This window comes from Phyllopteryx taeniolatus, chromosome 19 (genome assembly GCF_024500385.1).
Source record: "Phyllopteryx taeniolatus isolate TA_2022b chromosome 19, UOR_Ptae_1.2, whole genome shotgun sequence".
In the NCBI taxonomy this organism is placed as follows: Eukaryota; Metazoa; Chordata; class Actinopteri; order Syngnathiformes; family Syngnathidae; genus Phyllopteryx; species Phyllopteryx taeniolatus.
The window spans coordinates 18,337,172-18,356,811 of record NC_084520.1 but is presented as its reverse complement, the minus strand read 5'-3'; the positions used below and the strand labels follow the sequence as shown (position 1 = coordinate 18,356,811).

General features: G+C 48.4%; 2 protein-coding genes across 12 annotated transcripts in view; both read right to left on the bottom strand.

Moving 5' to 3' along the window:
* Nucleotides 1-10,155, bottom strand: part of baiap2b (BAR/IMD domain containing adaptor protein 2b) — a 14,505-nt gene extending 4,350 nt beyond the window's left edge. The window contains exons 1-11 of one of the 10 annotated variants that reach the window (XM_061755375.1): nucleotides 9,805-9,928; nucleotides 8,073-8,231; nucleotides 6,771-6,846; nucleotides 4,193-4,279; nucleotides 3,060-3,071; nucleotides 2,746-2,807; nucleotides 2,164-2,235; nucleotides 1,960-2,097; nucleotides 1,002-1,088; nucleotides 702-858; nucleotides 52-265 (exon numbers count right to left, since the gene is read on the bottom strand). In XM_061755375.1, the coding sequence (XP_061611359.1) occupies nucleotides 52-265; nucleotides 702-858; nucleotides 1,002-1,088; nucleotides 1,960-2,097; nucleotides 2,164-2,235; nucleotides 2,746-2,807; nucleotides 3,060-3,071; nucleotides 4,193-4,279; nucleotides 6,771-6,840 (899 nt within the window). In that variant the 5' untranslated portion in view covers nucleotides 6,841-6,846; nucleotides 8,073-8,231; nucleotides 9,805-9,928. Of the gene's footprint in view, nucleotides 1-51; nucleotides 266-701; nucleotides 859-1,001; nucleotides 1,089-1,744; nucleotides 1,814-1,959; nucleotides 2,098-2,163; nucleotides 2,236-2,745; nucleotides 2,808-3,059; nucleotides 3,147-4,192; nucleotides 4,280-6,770; nucleotides 6,847-8,072; nucleotides 8,232-9,804 lie in introns of those variants that run through there. The other 9 variants (XM_061755371.1, XM_061755372.1, XM_061755373.1 and 6 more) reach the window with 9 other exon arrangements.
* Nucleotides 10,156-11,639: 1,484 nt separating this feature from the next.
* chmp6b (charged multivesicular body protein 6b) lies at nucleotides 11,640-17,935 on the bottom strand. 2 transcript variants are annotated; one of them, XM_061755418.1, is made up of 9 exons: nucleotides 17,339-17,935; nucleotides 16,507-16,616; nucleotides 15,624-15,729; nucleotides 15,346-15,433; nucleotides 15,182-15,268; nucleotides 14,765-14,830; nucleotides 13,696-13,776; nucleotides 13,551-13,623; nucleotides 11,640-13,228 (listed from the first exon to the last, which is right to left on the bottom strand). In XM_061755418.1, the coding sequence occupies exons 2-9, from the start codon at nucleotides 16,517-16,519 to the stop codon at nucleotides 13,185-13,187; spliced, it is 558 nt and encodes a 185-aa protein (XP_061611402.1). In that variant the 5' UTR covers nucleotides 16,520-16,616; nucleotides 17,339-17,935; the 3' UTR covers nucleotides 11,640-13,184. The 2 variants fall into 2 exon arrangements, with proteins under 2 accessions (XP_061611402.1, XP_061611400.1); XM_061755416.1 differs by lacking the exon at nucleotides 15,624-15,729 and having other exon boundaries at nucleotides 17,339-17,908.
* Nucleotides 17,936-19,640: the final 1,705 nt, after the last annotated feature.

Genomic DNA, 19,640 nt, shown 5'->3' with positions numbered 1-19,640 from the left:
AAGACGGCGGCGTCAGGTCAGCGTAGCGGGCCGGCGGGCGGGCAAACTTACATGCGCGTCTCCTCGTTCTCGCCGTAGTGCCAGCCGTCTCTGGCCTCGGGCACCAGCAGCGTCACCAGGTCGCCTTGCTTGAAGCTCAGCAGCGTGCCGTTGTCGCCGGCCGCGTGCGAGAAGAGCGCCTGCACACGCGCGCTGCCGCCGCCGCGCCCGTTCCTCTCCAGGCCCGCCGCCATCGAGCTGGAGCGGGGCAGGGTGCCGGGCGATGCTGGCAAACATACGTATGATTTCACGTCGTGCGCACAAAGATGTCGTGCGTTTTAGTGTCACGTGACACATTTGTGTGACCTTTTTTTTGGCTGACATTTTCCGTGTCTCGTGTCATATGACACGTGACGTGTTTTTGGATGTCATGGGTTAAAAAAGCTTATCGGCCATGTGATATGTTTAAGTGTCACGTGACACGTCGATCATGTTTTTCGTGTGTTTTGTTACGTTACGTCATGAGCTTGTCTTTTCGTGTCACATGACATAGTTTGTAGTTTGAAGTAAGGTGACATTTTGTGTCGTGTTTTGCAAGTGATTGCTTTCGTGTCACGTGACACAGTTGAGTGTTGTCACGTGACCCGTTTCCGTGTCACGTGACACGTTTTAGTGACTTTTTCCTTTTATCGCCGTGTGACAGGAAGCGGATGTTTACTCACCCAGCGAGGTCCTGCTCTTGGCGGGCGCCGCCTTGCGTACGGGCAACGTGTTGGAGTACGACGCCTCGCCCCGGGGCACGGCCGCCGCTTTGGACTCGGGCCGCCGTCGGTAGCGCTCGCCGCCGTCGCCGGCCGCCGCGCCGACTCCTGTCAGCCTCTGTGGCGACACGCGACACATACGGTCGACTTCTCATAAATTTCCATTGAGGGAGTACCAACCGCCTAACGAGTCGTTAGTGAGTTAGTGTCCCTAATCAAGTGACCGGCGAGTGAATTTGCTACGAAGGAAGTTAGCGCGACCTGCGGGCCGCCGCTGCTTCTGAGCGCCGCCGGCTGCGGAGGTCCGGGCAGGGTTTTGGCGCCGGGCTCCGTCATGGCCGCCATCTGCTGGGCAGAGAACATAAAAAAAAAAAAAGAGTTTAAAAGACACACGCGCGCACACATAAACACACACGCGTGCGCGTATAGATACACACACACGCACACACAGTGGGTTTCCCGTTAGACTGGTCACCATAGCAACGCAGTCTCCCTCAGATGAGGAAACACTTAAGTGTTACATCATCACTTTGTCTACTTCCTGTCTCCATCACGCCGTTTCCCGCCCACACACACAAAGTAGGTCAGCCTCGCCGCACGTCCCAATTGCGAATAAACTCTCGTTTGTGGAGTTTGAATTTTCAGAGGCGAAAGGCGGACGACGCCCCAGACCGGTCGCCGGTCATTCGCAGGGCGCACATAGAGACGGACGAGCGCTCACGCGCGCGTTTGCATGTCACCGAGTCAAAGAAATGACAAAAGTCATTTGAGACCCTATCCCGGCGTTGAAAGCCAAATTTGAAGCCCTAACCTTTCCTTCAAACCTTAACCCGGGTTTGAAACCCTAACCTGGCCCCAATTGGAAACCCCAACATGAGCTTAGAAAACCGTACTTCTTTAAAAGCCTGACAAAGGCTTCAAACCCTACCAGAAGCCAAGTTTGAAACCCTATCCTTAAACCACTAACCATACCTTGAACCCCAAACGTTAACTTGCAAACTAACCCGGTTTGGGAGGCCGCTCCGCAATCGCGTCCTGCTCGGAGGTCAGGGGTCGACTTGGGGGCAAGAGAGCTGTCGGGTTGCATAAAGCGTCGACAACGAGGAATAAGAAAGTTGGGAGCGGACGTGCAGCCTCGCACGACGCTTGCGCGGCCCACGCACACGCACACGTCTTATATAAGCATTATGACGGACACACGCCGATGTTCGCCGCTGACCTGCGTTTGCCGCTCGCCGTGCCTGTCGAGCGTTTTGCCGCTCTGACTTTTGCGTCGGAGCTTCTTCAGCTCGTTCTGACACTTCTCCAGACTCTCGCCTTTGCTCTTGTGCTCCGTCCGGTACTTCTTGAGCGCCGCCTGCGGGGGCAGCGGAGCGCCGTCAGCTCTCCAAAACACGGCGGCGGGGTCAAAGTTCGTTCTTACGTTGAGGTAGCGAGCGTCCATCTGCACTTTCTTCTCCAGCTCCGTCAGCAGCTCGTTGTGGAACGACTTCAGCTGGAAGAGGGAGCGAAACAAAACATTTGCGACCTCTGGTTTAAACCCTCATTTGAACCCTACTTTGAAACCTTAAACCTCATTTTAACCCCCAGTTGTAGTTTGAAACTAGGTTTTGAAACCTTAACAGTTGCCTTGAAACCATAATCCTTGCCGGAACCCTAATTTGAAACCCTAAAGCCTACTTCGAACCCCAACCGCACGGCTTGAAACCGTAATGTCGCTTGGAACCCTTCGGCTCGATTTGGAACACCGGAGAGCCGAACTCCAGCCGACGCGCTCCTCACGCCGTCTTGAATTGTCTCTTTGTCTTCAAACCCAAATTTGCTCTCACGTTGAGGTGGCGAGCACCTTGCTAATGCTAACAATGCTAACGCTCGTCTAATGCTTCTCGAGTGAAATGGAAAAGTGCTTTCGAAGGCGACTTGAGCGTTCTCGCGCTATTTTGGCGCCGGGCGTGTTTGCCGGGCGCGCTCGCTCGGCCGTCCGGCGGGTCGACCCCATGCTCACCATCTCCTCCAGCTGGACCTGGATGCGTCTGTGCACTTCGGCCATCTGGAACAGGACCTCCCCTGCGGAGCGCAAACCAAAAACGTCAGGAGGCGCGGGGCGAGGCGGGCGACGTTGGCACGCTCGCACCGGGAGGGCGCGCGGCAGCATGCGGGATGCCGGGGAGACACCGATGAGGGGGAGGAAGAACGGGGACAGGAGGAAGAGGAGGGTGACGATGTTGAGGATGAAGACAAATATGCAAACGAACGTGAGCAATCCACAAAGAAACTCAGAAGTGAGTCGTGACTGGTGCGCGCGCACGTGATACCTACATGCTGTTTCTTCTGAATATGCGGCGGGTTGCAAAACACACAAAAGACAAACCGTTTTAGTCAAACTCGTCAAAGTGAAAACCAAAGAAAAGTTGACCAGGATATGAGCAAACATTGTTGCCATGACGACGGGCCGACAAAACCCAAAGAGCACGACAACACATTTCGCTTCTTAATGACAATTCGTCAAATGGTGCCTTCAAGTCGCACGTTCGTTTGACGTCTCGCGCACGAGGGACGCGATTCACGATCTCTCGTCAAAACACACACGCACACGCACACGCACGCGCACAGTTTGTCAAGTGACCCTAACTCTCTCACACACACGACTGAACGTGCGAGAGAACATTGTGGGTGACGCGACCTTGTTTGTCTCCAAACCCGACTTTGAAACCCGCCGACGCGTCTTTTGCGTAACGTCAGGCTCGACGCGCACACGCGCGGTGGCTCCCTTCCTTATTTGGTCAACGAGGGCGAGCGGAACCGCGGGAGCTTCCTGCCTTTTCTTTTCTTCTTCCGCGCACGCACGCACGCCCATATTTGGTTGGCGGCAGAAGCGACAGAGCCGTCCAGCATCCTCGTCCTCTTCCTCCTCCTCCTCCTCTTCCTCCTCCTCCTCATCCTCCAGAGGCGCGGCACTCGTCTATTTTTAGCGTGGGCCGCGTCCTCCGCACCGGCGCGTGGGCGGCGACAGCGGGACGGCATTCTCGTTCACGTCACGCGCGACAACACGACGTGATGTCACACGTTCGCCACCAAACGCGCCAATTATCTTTCGCCATCCGTTTTTCATCAGGAAAAGAGCCTCCAGATTGCACTTCATGAAAAAGAACATCGAGGGAACATCTGGCAATTGTTTTTTTTGTTTTTTTATTCAAAATATATTTCTTGTCATTGCCATGTCTTTAACATGACATTGCGGAAAATGCACAAACAAAAATCGACGAGCAATCGGTTGCTGGTTTGGTTGTTCACATCGGTCAGAAAACGGGCAAAAATGGTTTTCCGAGGTCAAAGCGGATGTCGAAACTCCCATCGGAATCCCCAACGCTGACCCCGAGCCGAAGCGGAAGCCCGCGGGGCGTCTAAAGGCGTCTCGAGACCCTAACCCTCCGGCCGGCGCAAGGACTCACCGAGCTCCTCGGCCCCTCGGCTGCCGCCGGCCGCCTCGCCCATCCGCAGCAGAGCGTCGAAGTAACCCTTTGCGGCGGACGTGACACCTGCAAACACGCAATACGGAAAAGCCCGTTCAGCATTTAGTCCACATCCTTCACATTCAGCTGAAGGTCCGCGTACTAGTGCGCTCTTGTCCCTCACTACTAAGACCGTTCAGCGCACTAGTACAGCTGTGTTTCACTTGCGATGTTTCTTCGACCGTTAGTGCCGCTTTCATCTTACTAGTATTTTACGATACTTCAAAAATACGGAATACGTGGAGATCAAGGCTATGCAATAACATTTAAGGCCGTATTCTCCCGTTGCTGTCTTTTTGTTTTTTTGAGGCACCTGGCTGGCTCACCTTTCAACGACACGCATTCTCCCATCCAGACTTAACCTGGAAACGTGTGCGCAAACACCTAAGAGGCGTGACTCATTGAAGTCCGAGGGAGGCCGTAATTCCCGGAGAGCAGAATCAATCCGAGACTTGTGAATGGCGTACACATCCATTTGGAAAATGTCGCACACTTTGAATCTGAAATTAACTTCCGTAGCGAGTGAGACGTGTGCGCCGCCCCTCTGAGACGCTATTGTTATACATAATAATAATAATAATAATAATAATTAAGTAACATTTAATCACGCTTCAGCAACAGTTTTCCACTCTTCGCACCAATCAAGGTTACAAATGTGTCGAGCAGGGCACCTTCCTGATGGATTAGGTTAGGAACTGCTTTTGTGATCAGGGCTGATGTCATCGAGATCACAATTGGAATCTCGCCACACTTTGTACCAAACGTGGGCGATTGGGCTCACAGTTAAAAGGGGACAGAACTCCCAGAATTTCTTGGTCTCCCCCACGAGCATATCAAGAAAGAACCGGAGAAATGACGCTACTTTGAAGGAGCCTGCGCTTTCTCATTCTCTTTGAAATAAATCCAATCCAAATAATCGAATCCCTCGGCTTATGACTGAACGCACCTTTGAAGGTCCATCAAACGAAAAGCGGGTGAGCAAGCCGTTGTTCATCGGCGGTTCCCTGCAGCTAGCTTGCCCGGGCCGTCGCCGGACTGTTTGTTAACTGATTCGAAATGCGCAATATGATGTTTCGCCTTCACGGGGCGCTAGACCTGCAAAAGCCTCCTGCGGAAAAGTGCTTAAGTCGGCGGGAGAACGCGCACGTCGCGGCCGCCGGGCCGGCTTTGACAGAGAACGGCCACATTTTGCATCGCGCCACCAAAGCCGCGCGCTTTTCTGACTCAGGCACGCGGGAGAAGACGGCCCTCGGGCAATCGCGCTAACGAGGACCTTAAGCTGGACACGAAGGATACGGAATAAATGCCCAGACGACTTTCCGTACACGGAAGCGTGCGGCGGGAAGTTTGCGGCTCCACGAACAAGCAGCGGGAAGCGGCGAAATGCTGAGGTCGGCGTTTGACAGCTCACTTGCGAGGATGCTTAAAAGTTCCCAAAGTTGAAGAGACGCGGCGGACGAGAAGCTCAACGCGACAAAATCAAAAGACGAGCCGTCACGCAAAAGCGCGAGGCGACGTGTCAGATGATAAACGCATTAAGGAAAGAAGATTAACAGAAACACAAAAACAAGAAGCAGCAGCAAAGCTCCAGCCAGTCCAGATGGGCAAACGCGACCCTCAGTTGCACTGCAAAAGATTTCATTGATGACGCACGCCATCTTTGCGGCGCCGCGATGCCGTCGAGTCGTCGACCGGCGGCGAACCGCGGGGACACTAAATTGTTCCGAGGCGTGATGTCGACTTTCGCGCCCGGGCGGGCCGAGGCCCACTTCCAAAAACGGACTTGACGAAGAGATTTGTCAGCGGCGGTCATTGGTTGGATTCCAGTCGACCAATAGAAACGCTCCCAGTCGTTAATGAGTTGAAGGTCAAAGTTCATTCTCGTTCAAAACAAAACAAAAAAGTCAGGAATGCGTGCGTGACGCTAACGATGCTAACGGCTCGTTTGTTGGCAAACTCGGGTCGTCGGTCAACGTGAAATATGAATTTGCTTCTCGTAACTGTTCCGCCCTCAGTCGAGATGTTTGCGCTCTCACCGAAGCCGTCGCCCACAAACGCATCTCCTTCTGGATTTGACGCTTCTCTGCTCCCATTTCTCAATTCTCACGACGATTTCTGTTCTACTTGCCGGCGAACGCGTTACACACCTTCTGTCTCAGTGCGCGCACACGTGCATGCAGACACACACACACACACTCACACACACTGTTAAGATCCTGTTATTATGCGTGTGTGTTGTGTTTGTTATTTTGCCATTATTGCAGCAAGCAAAGGCGAATCCTTTGCCCCGACATTTCCGGGCCCCCCAAACATCGACTCAAAAGCAAAGTTGACTCAATTGACTCGCTTCCGAACACGTGCAGATGCTTCGTCTACACGATTGTCGCGAGCGGAGCAACCCAACGCAGACAAAGCGATGCGATGCGATGAAGACGTTGAAAGAGGCCGAGGAGGCTGACGGAGGGACGAGGGCGACAAACACGGCGGCGGCGGCGGCTCCGGCAACGTTGGTACTCACTGGTCAGCGCCTTCTCGTAGCTTTTGCCCATGGCCACGAAGTTCCGCAGGCACGGGTTGAACTGCTCCATGATGGACTGCGGACACAACACGCACGTGAGTGAGTGTGCCAGTTACTCAGTGGGGCGCGCACACGCGCGGGAGGAGAAGCCGCGCCAGTGTCCGACCTCGGCCGATCGCCCGCCGCGCCCGCTAATTGTTTTGTTGTTATTGTTGCCGTTTGAGCGCAGCGTGACGTCGTCGGTCACGTGACTTGAGGACCGGCTCGACCTTGACTTACAACTTGAATTCATTCCCCGAGCAAGTTTGGAACTCAAATCAACTTCCCCCATTCAAATGAATCCAGCGGCCCACAAAAAAGGTTTGGAGCAAAGACAAATCAAATACAAAAATTCGAACAAACTCGTTTAACAGTCTAATTAAGCCGAACGTCACACAAACACACGCAGACAAACACAAATGCAAGTGCACGAATAAACGCACACACACGCACGCAAGCACACGCTTCAGCACCCGCAGATTCACCCATTTGCAGAATTTCATTCATTCGTTCGTTCGTTCGTTCGTTCATCTTCCGTGGGTCGCGGGCGTGCCCAGCCATCTTCGGGCAAGAGGCGTGGTACGCCCTGAACTGGTGGCCAGCCAATCTTTCACATTTTTTCCTTTTTTGGGGGGGGAAGCAGTCCTGAAACGGCTTACTGACGGTTTATCCTTGCTCATTCAAGAATTTGGGTTGAGTTTTGAAAAAAATATATTTTACGATCGTTGGGCTAATCTCGTCCAGTCGAGCGGGACCGCGCAAGGTGTCGACCGGATACGAGCGTTACCGTGGCGGCAACAACGCTGATTACGTCACTTTTTTTGTGTTGGGAAAAACAGAACAAAAAAAGAAAAGAAAACGCATGCGGCGTGGAGGACGTTTTGGGTTTTTTGTTCTTCAAAGAGAGCTTGAGGTCACGTCGGCGTACTTTGAAAACCGCTAGCAACATACCGTTCTGTAGCTAGCTAGCGCTCGCACGCACACCTGCTGATGTGCAGTGGACGCATGCTCTCGAGCTTCAACTCAGGAGGGAACTACAACAAGATCTACTTTTAGTCGTGGACTAGTTGCAGTTGCGGTGTAGCTCGAGATCTAAAACTCGTTCTAGATCTTGTTTCTCCGTGAGTTTGTTGACACGAGAGAACAAAAGTAAGACAAGCAGACGTATGCGTGAATCTTGTGTTGTGTAGGAAGGTGGGGGGGCTTCTGCGTGTGTGTGAGATGTGATGTCATGCGTGTGTGTGTGTGTGAGTCAGCGCTTACATAAAGAGCAGCATGCAGGTTGGCATCATGTTGGGGTGGAAATTGCTGCACAGCCAGGTGGCACCATCACAGACCTGATGCCCACAAATTAAACAGCGGGGGGCGTGGGGGCATTTTCTCAATGCTGAGCGGTGGGCAGGACGTTTGGTTTCCGTCTTACTGAAGTGAACACAACATCAACGTGTGCGCAGCAGTCTTTTTCAAACGTGTGTGTGTGGTGGGGGGGGGGCGAGGGGGGGGGCTGCGGCATGCTGAGATTCCGCGCGGGACTGCCACGACAACAACAACAACCTCCACCAACACACGCAACTCCCTACACCCTTCATCATCTCATCATCATCATCAACACGACTCAGCGGGTCAGTCTCCACACGCACACGCTCACGCACACGCACACTGGCAGCATGAGTCATCCCAAAATGTGCACGTTAGCATCTTTGATGTGGCGCGGAGGTCTCACTCTGGCGGACGGAGGCGCTCGGCCGCCTCACGCGTGGCGAGCGGGTCCGCTCGGGCGGGATCCCATCCGACTGATTGCTGACGCGCCATCTCACCGCTAAACTTCCATTGGCGCCCCCAACTACTCACTAACCTTCCCTAGCGATCAAAAGACGAACTCCTTGATGTCAGCCTCCATCGATTAACGACGAGCTGGCGGCTGAGATTTGTGCTGCCAACTTGACCTTTAACCCTCAACGTCGGGGGCTCACGTGGCGCACTCATTAGTCTGCACTTGACTTTAACGACAATGTCGTGACGACGACGACGACGACAACGACAAAACCTTAGCAGAGTATCAATTGACACAAACCTATCTTTCAGTTTTTCAAGTCGAGAGCGGTCGCTTGGGCCAGTTTTTGCTTTGAGTGAATTGAAAACAAAACATTGGCGCAGGAAAGGTTGCGCGATGCCCTGGCACGTGCTCGGCCATTATTGAACGCGTCAAAACCAAATGAAAACACTCGTAAAGAGCTGCCGTAGGCCACGACTTGCAACCGGAAGCTCGCACGCACTAAGCCACGCCCCTTAAAGCCACACATCCAACTCACAAATACTACAGTAGGTACAGTAGTTCGACCTGATGAAACCAGTTTATTTCTTGACATTCTCCTGGATGATGTTTTTATCCAATACACAGCGATTTGTGTTTTGAGGCTGGAACAGATTATTGGCATTTGATATTGACTTGATGAAATCATGTGTCAATTCATTCTAACTAAATTTGACACATTTTCCACACATTTTTTAGGAACGGTTACTGTTCCGTATCCGTTTAAAAAATCAAATGTTGCCTTGAGCACAAAAAGATATGATGATGATGATGATGATGATGATTCAATCAATAAAGCTTGACCGAGAGGCCACTTCTTTGCTTTCTTACATGTTTGAATTCTCATCAAACGTGTCCAAAGTTGTGCATCGTTTCCATAAATGGAGATTACACAACACTTGTTGTCGTTTTGATGTGTTAAACGTAAATCATCTATTGGCGCCATTTGGTTGTTTTCCAGGAAAGGACGTCAAGTTGTCACATTTCATCACGTGCAAGCGAAAATGAAATGGACTCGATTACGCTCCGAATCCAACCGGAACAATATGCTGGGCGATAGACACAACAAATATGTAGAGAGAGAAAAAATATCACCAAATATCAAAAAAAGCGTCGGTCACACATTCATAAAAAAAATAAGAACATTAACACACCCCGTGTGCGTGTGTGTGCGTGTTGTACCTTGTAGACGTTCTCCGTGATCCGGTGGACTTCGTCGGTTCTGGACATGACGTCGGCGTCGGTGTCGGTGAGCGGCGTGGACGCGTTCCGTGTCGTGGGCTTTTCTCGTGTCTGCGCTGTTTTATAGGAAAGTCCCGCCGACACGGCACCGGCGAACCCACGCGTGCGCGCGCGCGCGTGCCGGCGCCGCCTTCGCGGAAGCTGGGAGAGGGGGACGCTGCCGACGTCACAGCCGCCGACGACCAACTCAAGCAGCCGAAAGAGGACAAATTCAAGCCAATTTCACGTTCGGAGCGTTTCGCCATGTCGACGTGTTTTCGCATTTGGAGCGCAAACGCGTCGTGGAAGGAAAGTTGGGCGGGGAACTCGCGCGGTGTCCACGTGTTTCACTTTTACGACGACGGGGAAGGCAGCGGGGCTGGCCACGCCCCCGGCAAGTGTCACCGCGCTTCTCGGCCTCGACCAATCACACGTATACGCAACACACGCGCACACACACACACACACACACTGGGTCGGACTCCAGCTGACGTTAAGTGCACAAGTCAGCGTCGAACAAAACAAACGCGTGCGATTGGCGCGAACCGGCGCTGACGTCACATCCCAACAAATAAACAATTGCTGGCAAAAAGATGAAGGTCACCTGAAGGACTTTAAGAAGGAGCCATCTCACGCACGCGCACACCCGCGCACATGGACCTCCACGTCCACGCGCGTGATTCAAGCGCATTGGCGTCGGTGGCGTGCGCGCCGCCCACTCCTACGCGCGTGCGTGCGTGCGTGGATCCACTCAGCCCAGTGGCGCCATTCGTGTGAAAAAAAAACAACAACGGCGTATGCTGCACCCTAGTGGTCAAAGGGTGGAAAAGCATTTCTTCCAGAGCCACTTTCAAGTACAGGTATGATCTTTGTCCTCACTAGTAATCGAGTCAATTCAGCATAATGGTAGAACTAGTTACGTTCCTTCCACTACTAGTGCCACTTTTAGCCTACTAGCATGACTACTATGCAACGAGAATATGGACTAAATGCTCAAAAGAGTGCAACCTAGTGCAGTGAACGTCTAGCGCTTCACTAGTAGTACTGGTGAGGTCAAAAATGCCTTATTAGTGCTAGTAGTAGTAGACATTTTGGAGCTATTAGTAGATTCCAAGAAGCTACTAGGGCATGGCGGATGCCTACCAGTTGAGTCTAGTAGCGTTCCTAGTGCACTATAGTAGTTTACTAGTATACCAGTAGGTCAAATGTGCCACTAGTGGAAAAAGATATTAGTAAGACAAAGTCATTCTACTATTGCACACAAATGTCATGCAAGACATAGTCGTTCTACTAGTGCGTTCTAGTCGTTCTGTGACGAAAAAAATCTTCTAGTTCCATCTAGCACTTCACTGGTCGTCCAAGTGAGGTCCAAAGTGCTTTATTAGTGCTACTAGCGAGAATTATGGTGCTACTAGTAGTGACAAGTCGGCTACTACTGAGGTAAAACTGTGCACTAGTTGACATCAACCCGCTACACGTATGGAAGTCATTTGAGAATTTGATATTCTCTGTCCTCACTGATAAGACAATTCCACACACTAGTAGAACTGTTTTACTAGTAACGTTTATTCCACTCCTCGTGACACTTTTGGGCTACTAGTTGGCAATTACACCTTACTAGTAAACTACAATTGTGCTTTGTGTACTAGTACAAGGACAAATGAGTTGTATATCACCCTTCCACTGGTTGAACCGCCAACGCCCACTAGGATATGGGATATTTATTAAAAAAAAATAATAAAATAAAATAAAAGTCTGCTGCACCCTGGTGGTCAAAGCAAACAACAACAGCGAGAGACAAGATGGCCAAACGGTTTATTATGAAAAGAATCCACAGGAAGGAAGGAAGGAAGGAAGGAAGGAAGGACAGAAGGAGATTTCCACACATTTGTTGTTGGGTTGATTGACAGATTATGAGACCCATTGATTAGATGGGGGGGGGGGCAAACTCCGGCCTTTATTGGGGCCCACCGAGCGTGTCATCGAGATTCCGCCAAAATTTGTTTTTGTTTCACCCTCTAAAATTAGTTATTAAAAAATGTATTTATTCATTTGTGTCGTTCAATATTTGCTTAAAGGGGAAAGAAACACAAAACATTTTGGGCACAAGAATATGTTGCATATGTCCCCACGGCTCCAAACAAGGATTTCGATAGGCGCCCCCTACTGGCGGGGATCGTTGACGTTCATGAAAGGTGCTTTGGAAATTTTTTATTTTTTTTTTTAAACAAAATAATTGAATAAACCAGGTTCAACCATCAATTAGCATTTTTGGGGTGGGTATCTCTTCCCCAAAAAGAAAAACTAAACGAAAAAGAAACATTTTGAAAAGAAAACGTAATAAAATAGACAACATTTTTAAAAGTGGCAAAAAATCAGCAGAGGTCAACTGTACTGATTGATACGACGTTTGTGGAATACGAATTAAATGGGTAAATTGATCCATTTTCACCGATCCCAGGGGGCGGCCGTGTTGGGCAATATCACCCCCGGCTGTCGACGGCGCTGAACGTCACGCGTGCTAACCTGCAAATCAGGATAGCGGGCGCCCCGCGTACGCGGCGCTAACTCACGCGAGTTCGGCTCCACGGCACGACGTAACGCATTCCCCAAAAACTTGGAAGTCCACTCACTCGTATCTCAAGGCACTACTGTATACTGATTTGTTTCAATTTGTCATATTAATTTATCCGTTTTCTCACCCCAAAAATTAAGTAGAATTAATGTCCTTTCTTTATTTTATTAAATAATGTCTATGGTAAATGCAACCCAAAAAGTACAAACAATATAACATTTTGTATACATTTTAAATTTCTTGGTATAAATCAATGGTTTATGTTACAAATGAATGAATTTTTTATCGTGACAATACACAATTGTATATATATATTTTATGTAGAAATTTTGACTTGAGGACTAAAGTTTGGATTCCACAATTGAGTACAAATTGTGTGTCAAGTGTGTGCACACGACGAGCTATTTTAAGATTTTTTTTTTTTGTCACGTCTGTAATTGAACAAATTTCAACAATCATATGTCTGTGTTTTATTGTTTTTGTGACAGTGACCTTTTGGAAAAGTAATTTGGGATTTTCAGAAAATCTCCTTCCGTTAAGGTCCAATTTTTGAGACTGACGCCACTTCCCATTAGGTTTCACGTTAAATCACGTTTAAAAAAAAAAATAACGAAATGGTTCCGTCTCACGACACGGGGAAGTTACACAACAAGTTTCGCCGTTGCCAATCTCCGAGCGCGGCGGGTTTCTCCTCGAAGGCTCAAGGTCGCCCACGTTCAAGATGGTGGAGAAGCGGAAGGTCATTTGAAGGTCATTTCCCGGGCGGTCACGCGGCCAACAGCTCCGCCGTCTTCTTGGGACGATCTCGTGCTGAAGGAGACGCAAATGAGTCGCGTGATGCGTTAGATGCAAATTCAAGGATTCCCTCCTCCTTTGCTGACGATTTTTATCAGATAGTTCCGAAAAAGTCCACTGAAAATCCCTTTGTAGCGATTGGGGAGTCGTCCGAACGCAATCGATCACTCGTTCCTGACTCGCCAATCAGCACAAAGGGATTTTTTTCAGATCGAGGCAATGACAATATAAAGAATCCCTTAATAGTTAAGCGGGAGTCGTCAGCCGGGATCTTTGTTGGCGTTTCATTCCAGTAGGTGGCGCCGATGAGCGATGAGGCCCACAAACACCCACAAACCTGCTTGGTCCCCGGCGGCCTCGGGAGCGTCCGGCAGTCGGTGCGAAGGAACGTCGGGAAGCTGGACGTCTCCCTGGAGAGCGGTTATAATAATAATAATAATAAGACGGTGATGATGGTGGTGGTGACGATGATGATGATGCACCTGAGTGATGGCCTCCAGCTCGGCCAGAACGGCTTCTTCGTCCTCTTGGGAGAACGAGCCCGACAACATCTCGTCGATTTGCTGCGCGGAGAACATCATCAAGAATTAAAAAGAAAAAAAGAAAAATGTGTCATTGATTTCATCCATCCATCCATCGTCTGTACCGCTCCTCCCCACGCATCAGAACATCGGAACTGTGAGGCAGACGCTCTAACCGGGCGGCCAAAATTTCAATTAACTTTTTAAAATTAATAAAACAATAGTTTAATTTTAAAGAAATATCTAAGAAAAAAAATAATTACATTTAATGAAGCCATTTTAGTGAAAAAGGCTAAATGAATGCGATAAATATTACTGGACTCTCGATAGTGTAAATGGTTCAAGGGGACCAATGGCCTTTGGCCAGCACTGTCGTCGACTGACTACATGATTAGTATTATATTATTATTATTAGGGCAGTCTTGATCAAATCTTTTTAGAATTGATTATCCTATAGATGCTTCATCAAGTACTTGAGTAATTGCTGCCCCCGCCCCCAAAAATAAATGATTTTAAAAATGTATTCTCATTTCCGACGCCTCCACTTACATCCTTAAACTTCAAATGTTGCTACAGAGTCCTTGGCCTAAGGAATTACAGAATTTGAGATAACAAAACTAGCCTTTGCTAAATGGTTAGCATTAGCATGCTAGTGACTACCATTTTGGGTAACAAAAACAAACAAGAAAACGCTAACTAGCATTCAGCTCACTCATCATGTTACACATCCATTTAAGACACATCTAATAGTGTCTTAAAAATCACTAACAGAGGCTCCGCTGTCGTTTTTGGCAAAGTTTATCAGTGGCCCAACACTGCTTCCGTCTGCAATAAATGTCCGTGCGAAACATTGCTTCCGGCAGCGCAAACAGGGTTCCGGGCAGAACTTTTGGGGGGTTTTTTGGTCCTGGCAGAGCTTCGAGGAACCTTTTTTCTGAAGTTGAGTTAGCCGAGTTATTTGATTTTTTTTCCCCAACCCTAATTATCATTATGAGTTGTTATTATTAGTTTTGTGCATCATGCGCCCTACCTGTTGGTACTCGACGGCGTCCTGCGTCTCATCCAAGATGCGTTCAACTTCTTCGATGGACATCACCTGCAAAGGAAAACAAACACGTGCACCTGATACACACCATGCGATAAAATTCCGTATAAGAATTGCGGCAGAAGAAAAGCGCGTGTTTGGTCATGAAGCTGAAAAAGCTTCAGGCACAACATCGTCGCTGTTATTCGTCTCCATAATTCTGTGCTCAGTTGGCAAATTTGCACATTTTGGGGGGGAAGTTATCTGCTGTTATTTGTTGAAAAACCAAGACAATTACTTTAGCGCCATCTTGTGGAAAGTCAGGGTTGTTCCATTCATTAATCCTGTTTTTGGTCCACGTTTGAGATCCATTTTTGTCGGCGGTACGTTTCAGTCATAGCAAACGATGAAGTCGAGGCCTACCTCGTGCATTTTCTTCAGACACTCGTTTCCCACTCGGAGGCCGTCGATGACCTTCTTCTCGATCTGGGCGAACTCCAGGTCCTGAACCTGTAACATGGGGAAGGCGGACGAGGAGGTGAAGCGGGCGAGGCGGCGGTCTCGCCGGCCCGCCGTCGGCGACCCACCATGCGCTCCAGGTTGCTGATTTGGTTGTCCGTCTTGTCCAGCAGCTGATCCTGATAGCGCCTCTTCTTCAGCAGGAGCAGCGCTTTGCTAAGTAAGAACCACAAGCGCCACGCGTCAGTCCGACCTCCACAAATGCTAGTAGCGTTTGGTTTTTGCGCTTCATCGGTCGCCGCCACCCCCCCCCAATAAGCCCCATTTTTAAGGGAACCATCTGATGATTTTTTTTTTTTTTTTTTTTTTTTACAGTGTATACAAGCAAGCGCACGTCGTGCCACACCGTGCCGAGCTGCTCGGAGCTCCTCTGGAAAAGATTCTGCGTAATTCACAGTAAGAAGAAGAGGCAGAGAAGGTCCCCAAATAAGCTCCAGTAAAAGCCGCCGTTCCTGCAAAGGCGAGAGAATACGTTTTGTTGTAAGATCTGTTTGTATGCGTTGCTGCACCGCATGTCTTCAACTTGTATGCAAGTTCATTATTACCATAACATCGATGCCGGTGGTTGTCAAACTTTATTTTACACCGAGTCCCAACTAAAAGAGTACTTGGTTCTTGAAGAACCACCAACATGAGCAACATTGAAATACAGTAGCATAGTAGGCCCAAGACTTCATCAAAGAAGGTATAAAAACTTATATGTTATGAGAATATTATTAAGTAAGCCTTGTGCCGTTTGAACATTAAAACTGCCCTTAAATATAGGAAGAAAAAAAAACTACTGAGTGAATGACTTACAGTAAATGAAGTTAAATACAACTGAACTGTACTTAACATGTACTGTATTGGACTAAAAGTTTAAGTCACGAGAAGATTATATACAGTTTGAACATTTAATTCAGTGATTTTGTGTTACTAGTACCAAATCACTGAGCTAAACTCATTTCCGTTAGGCCGTCTGTGGCGTTTCACATTTGATGTTAGCTGTAAGCGAGGCGAATTGTGTTCGGTGGTTTGAACATGTTGGTGTTTAAATTCAAGATGTTGAATTCCCGTTTGTCTGACATGTCGGTTTCACAGTCTTCTGATGACCTTGGCGGCACACTGCGTTGTTTTCGTGCCGTATTACCGGTTTGCGCGTGTAATTGTGGCGCTATTAAGAGGCGGACCAAGTGAAGCAGGAAAGGGATTATTCCCGGTGTCCTCGGTTCCCCTCGGGAGCCACTTACTCTTTTCGGCCATCTTTCAGCAGCCGCTTGGCAAGAAGTCGTTCCTTCTCCAGCTGCAGGCCGATCTTCTTCTGGTACTGCCTCAGTTTATCTCGTTGCTGTTTCAGTTGCTGCAAAGGCACAAAACGTTCCCGTCAAACGTTTCTCGAAGTTCGTCTGTGATTCCGCCAAATGTTTTTGGGACTCGTCGCTGGCTTGCGGAGTTACTGGCTCAAATGTTTGACTAATTTTATACATTTTTAGAAACTACAAATGCTTCTTGACTCTGCTGTATTTATTCCTTAATTTGTATTTGAACAATTTATGCAGGGTTTGTTCATTCTCGGCTCCTATTTTTGTTTTGAGTGTCAAATGTTCTAATTTAACTTTGGAATGAATTAATAAAAAATAGGTATCATCTCTCATCTATTAACAGCTAAGTGTTGGGTGAACTTGTTATTACTACATAAACAATACATCAAGTTGATATAGTAAGAATTTGGCCAGACTGCGCATGGTCCATTTTCACCAGTTTTAAAGATTTATAAGTTTCTGAATATTTAGCAGAGGAAAACAATAATTCTATCACGGGAATCGTTTTTTTTGTGTTTTTTCGTTTGCCATATTACACGCAAACCCGGAAAACAACAAGTTGAACACATCACATCCACCAAGTGGCACGAGAAACTCCAAGAAATGTCACAACACATGCCGCCGAATTGAAAAGTAACAGCTGAAAGATGGTAACATAAAACAAATGGTAATTAAGCAAATAAAGTCACGTGACAAGACTTTTGTGTATGGGAATATTGGGAACGAAGTCTTCAATGGTTCAGGTCCAGCTCGGACTTACCAAAACGGCCTTGTCTTGTTCCGTCACTCGACTTTGTTTCTTTTTCCCAAACAGATTTCCCATCGTGACAAAGCATCACAGCCGCCACGCGCGGCCGGCAAAGCAAATAACTCGAGATGAGGATTTGTGTCGTTTTCTTGGGTGGAGAAAAGCTAATTAGCGACGCGGCTAGCTGGCTAACTTTCGCCAAGCGGGGCACACTCACACCAGGAAGTAGGACGGCGGCCGCTCGGGGACCAAAAGAACCGAAACGACAACTGCAACCGACTCCCACAAACACCAAACCTTGGACTGCACTTAACATTAACATTAACAGTTTAGCCTAGACTAGAGGCTTCTATTTTATTCTGCTACTACCAACATCAATACTACGTACGGAACAATTGTATGATATACGACTTATTTATATGCAGGGGTTACGTTCCAGAAAACCCAAATAACTTTAGTCCGTGAAGTAGCGACCAGGCGGCCGACTTGGTTAGCACATTTGCCTCACAGTTGTGAGGACGCGGGTTCAAATCCGGCCTCGCCTGCGTGGGTTTTCTCGCACGACTCTAAATTGTCCGCATGTACCTCGCCCGCAGTCAGCCGAGATGGGCGCCAGCACGCCCGCGACCCTAATGAGGTTAAAATGGATCGAAGTAGCGACCAATGATTAATTGCATTAGGCCCAATTATATCAATTTATAAGTTTTATTTATACAAATCAATGCCAATATGCGATACTTTATAACAGTTGCAGATATTTGATTTGTCCACTTGAGGTCACCATCCATGCCCATTAAAGGCAGGTGTGCGCTGCTCGAGTGATGAAAACAGCCCGTGCGGACATAGCGTGAGCAGCGAATTTGCTGCTTTAAGCATGAGCACCATTCCTCAAACTGACGGTCCTGGCAATGTAGTCAGCAAAAAACATGACAGAAATCCTGAATTCATTGCAGTTTATTTTTCTTTTGTAACTATTGAACTATAGTTGTAGAAAATCAAGCTAAACGTTGCTCTTTACTTGCATTCGTTCCTGTGCATATTGTTGTGCGTGCGTGCATTAGCTATTCATTGGCCAAAGGTTGGTATTTGTGATTTCATGAAACTCAAGGTTGAAACTTTGCGGGCATCTTCCTTGTTTCTGGTGACTTTCCAAATGTTTTCTTTTTTTTGCTTCGAATAAGAGCCCAATTGCTAAAAATGTCCACTGAATGTCCTTTTGTGGTGATTAGGGAGCAGGGAATGATGAATGCTGCGAACACAGTCATCCATACTCACTATGTATGTACTACGACCAGAAAGGAAGGAAGGGATTGATCGATTCTTAACACAGCGAATAAAAGAATCACTGCCGACCACCCCGTCTATTACGATCCCAACTAATATCGCCACCACCACTGTTCTGGTTTTTCAATTTTTACACCTTGATAATTTCATTAGACTATTTTTGACAGACAATTGCCCACACACGAGGGGGGTGGCCAGCAGCGGCCGCGGCCACCCCGTGACTCCGCCCCTGCAATAAGCAGCAGTTTGGCAAATTGAATATACTGCCCCCTGCTGGCCACAACACACAACAGCAGAAATGCACAAACTGTTTCATTCTTAACATCCATCCATTTTCTGAGCCGCTTCTCCTCACGCGGGTCGCGGGCGTGCTGGAGCCCATCCCAGCTATCATCGGGGAGGGGGCGGGGCACACCCCGGACTGGTTGCCAGCCAATCGCAGGGCACACACAAACAGACAGACCATTCACACCTACGGGCAATTTAGTTGTCAATTAACCTCGCATGCATGTTTTTTGGGATGTGGGAGGAAAGCGGAGTGCCCGGAGAAAAGCCACGCAGGCACGGGAGGGGCAACATGCAAACGCCACACAGGCGGAGCCGGGGATCGAACCGCGGTCCTCAGAACTGTGAGGCAGAGACGCTCTGACCATTTGATCACCATGCCGCCTGATTCTTAACATTCTATTTAATATTACGGTTTATAAAATACATTAAATATATCATGTAAATGTTAAATGTGCGTAAAATACACAATTTCTGTTGTGTTTGTGGAGACGACTCAACAGATGAATGGCATTTGCATTCATTTCAATGGGGAAAGATGATTTGAGATCCCAATGTTTCAAGCAACACGCTCGTATCTTAAGACGCCACCGTAGACTAGTGAACACGTCATTTGGTCGAAGAGAAAAGCCACAGACTGCATCGGTGACTGCTCATGTTCATGAGTTAGGTCATCAGAATTTATTGACCAATTATTTCATCATTTGAAAAATAGAAGATTACTGCTCAAGTTCATAAATTAGCT

What these genes read in the sequence shown, in the direction of transcription:
- chmp6b (XM_061755416.1), bottom strand. Translation starts at nt 17,401, where the DNA reads ATGGGAAATCTGTTTGGGAAAAAGAAACAAAGTCGAGTGACGGAACAA. An exon ending in CTGAAAGATGGCCGAAAAGA is followed by an intron (nt 15,434 to 16,506) that starts GTAAGTGGCTCC and finishes GTTCTTACTTAG; the next exon opens with CAAAGCGCTGCTCCTGCTGA. An exon ending in ACGCCGTCGAGTACCAACAG is followed by an intron (nt 13,777 to 14,764) that starts GTAGGGCGCATG and finishes TTCTCCGCGCAG; the next exon opens with CAAATCGACGAGATGTTGTC.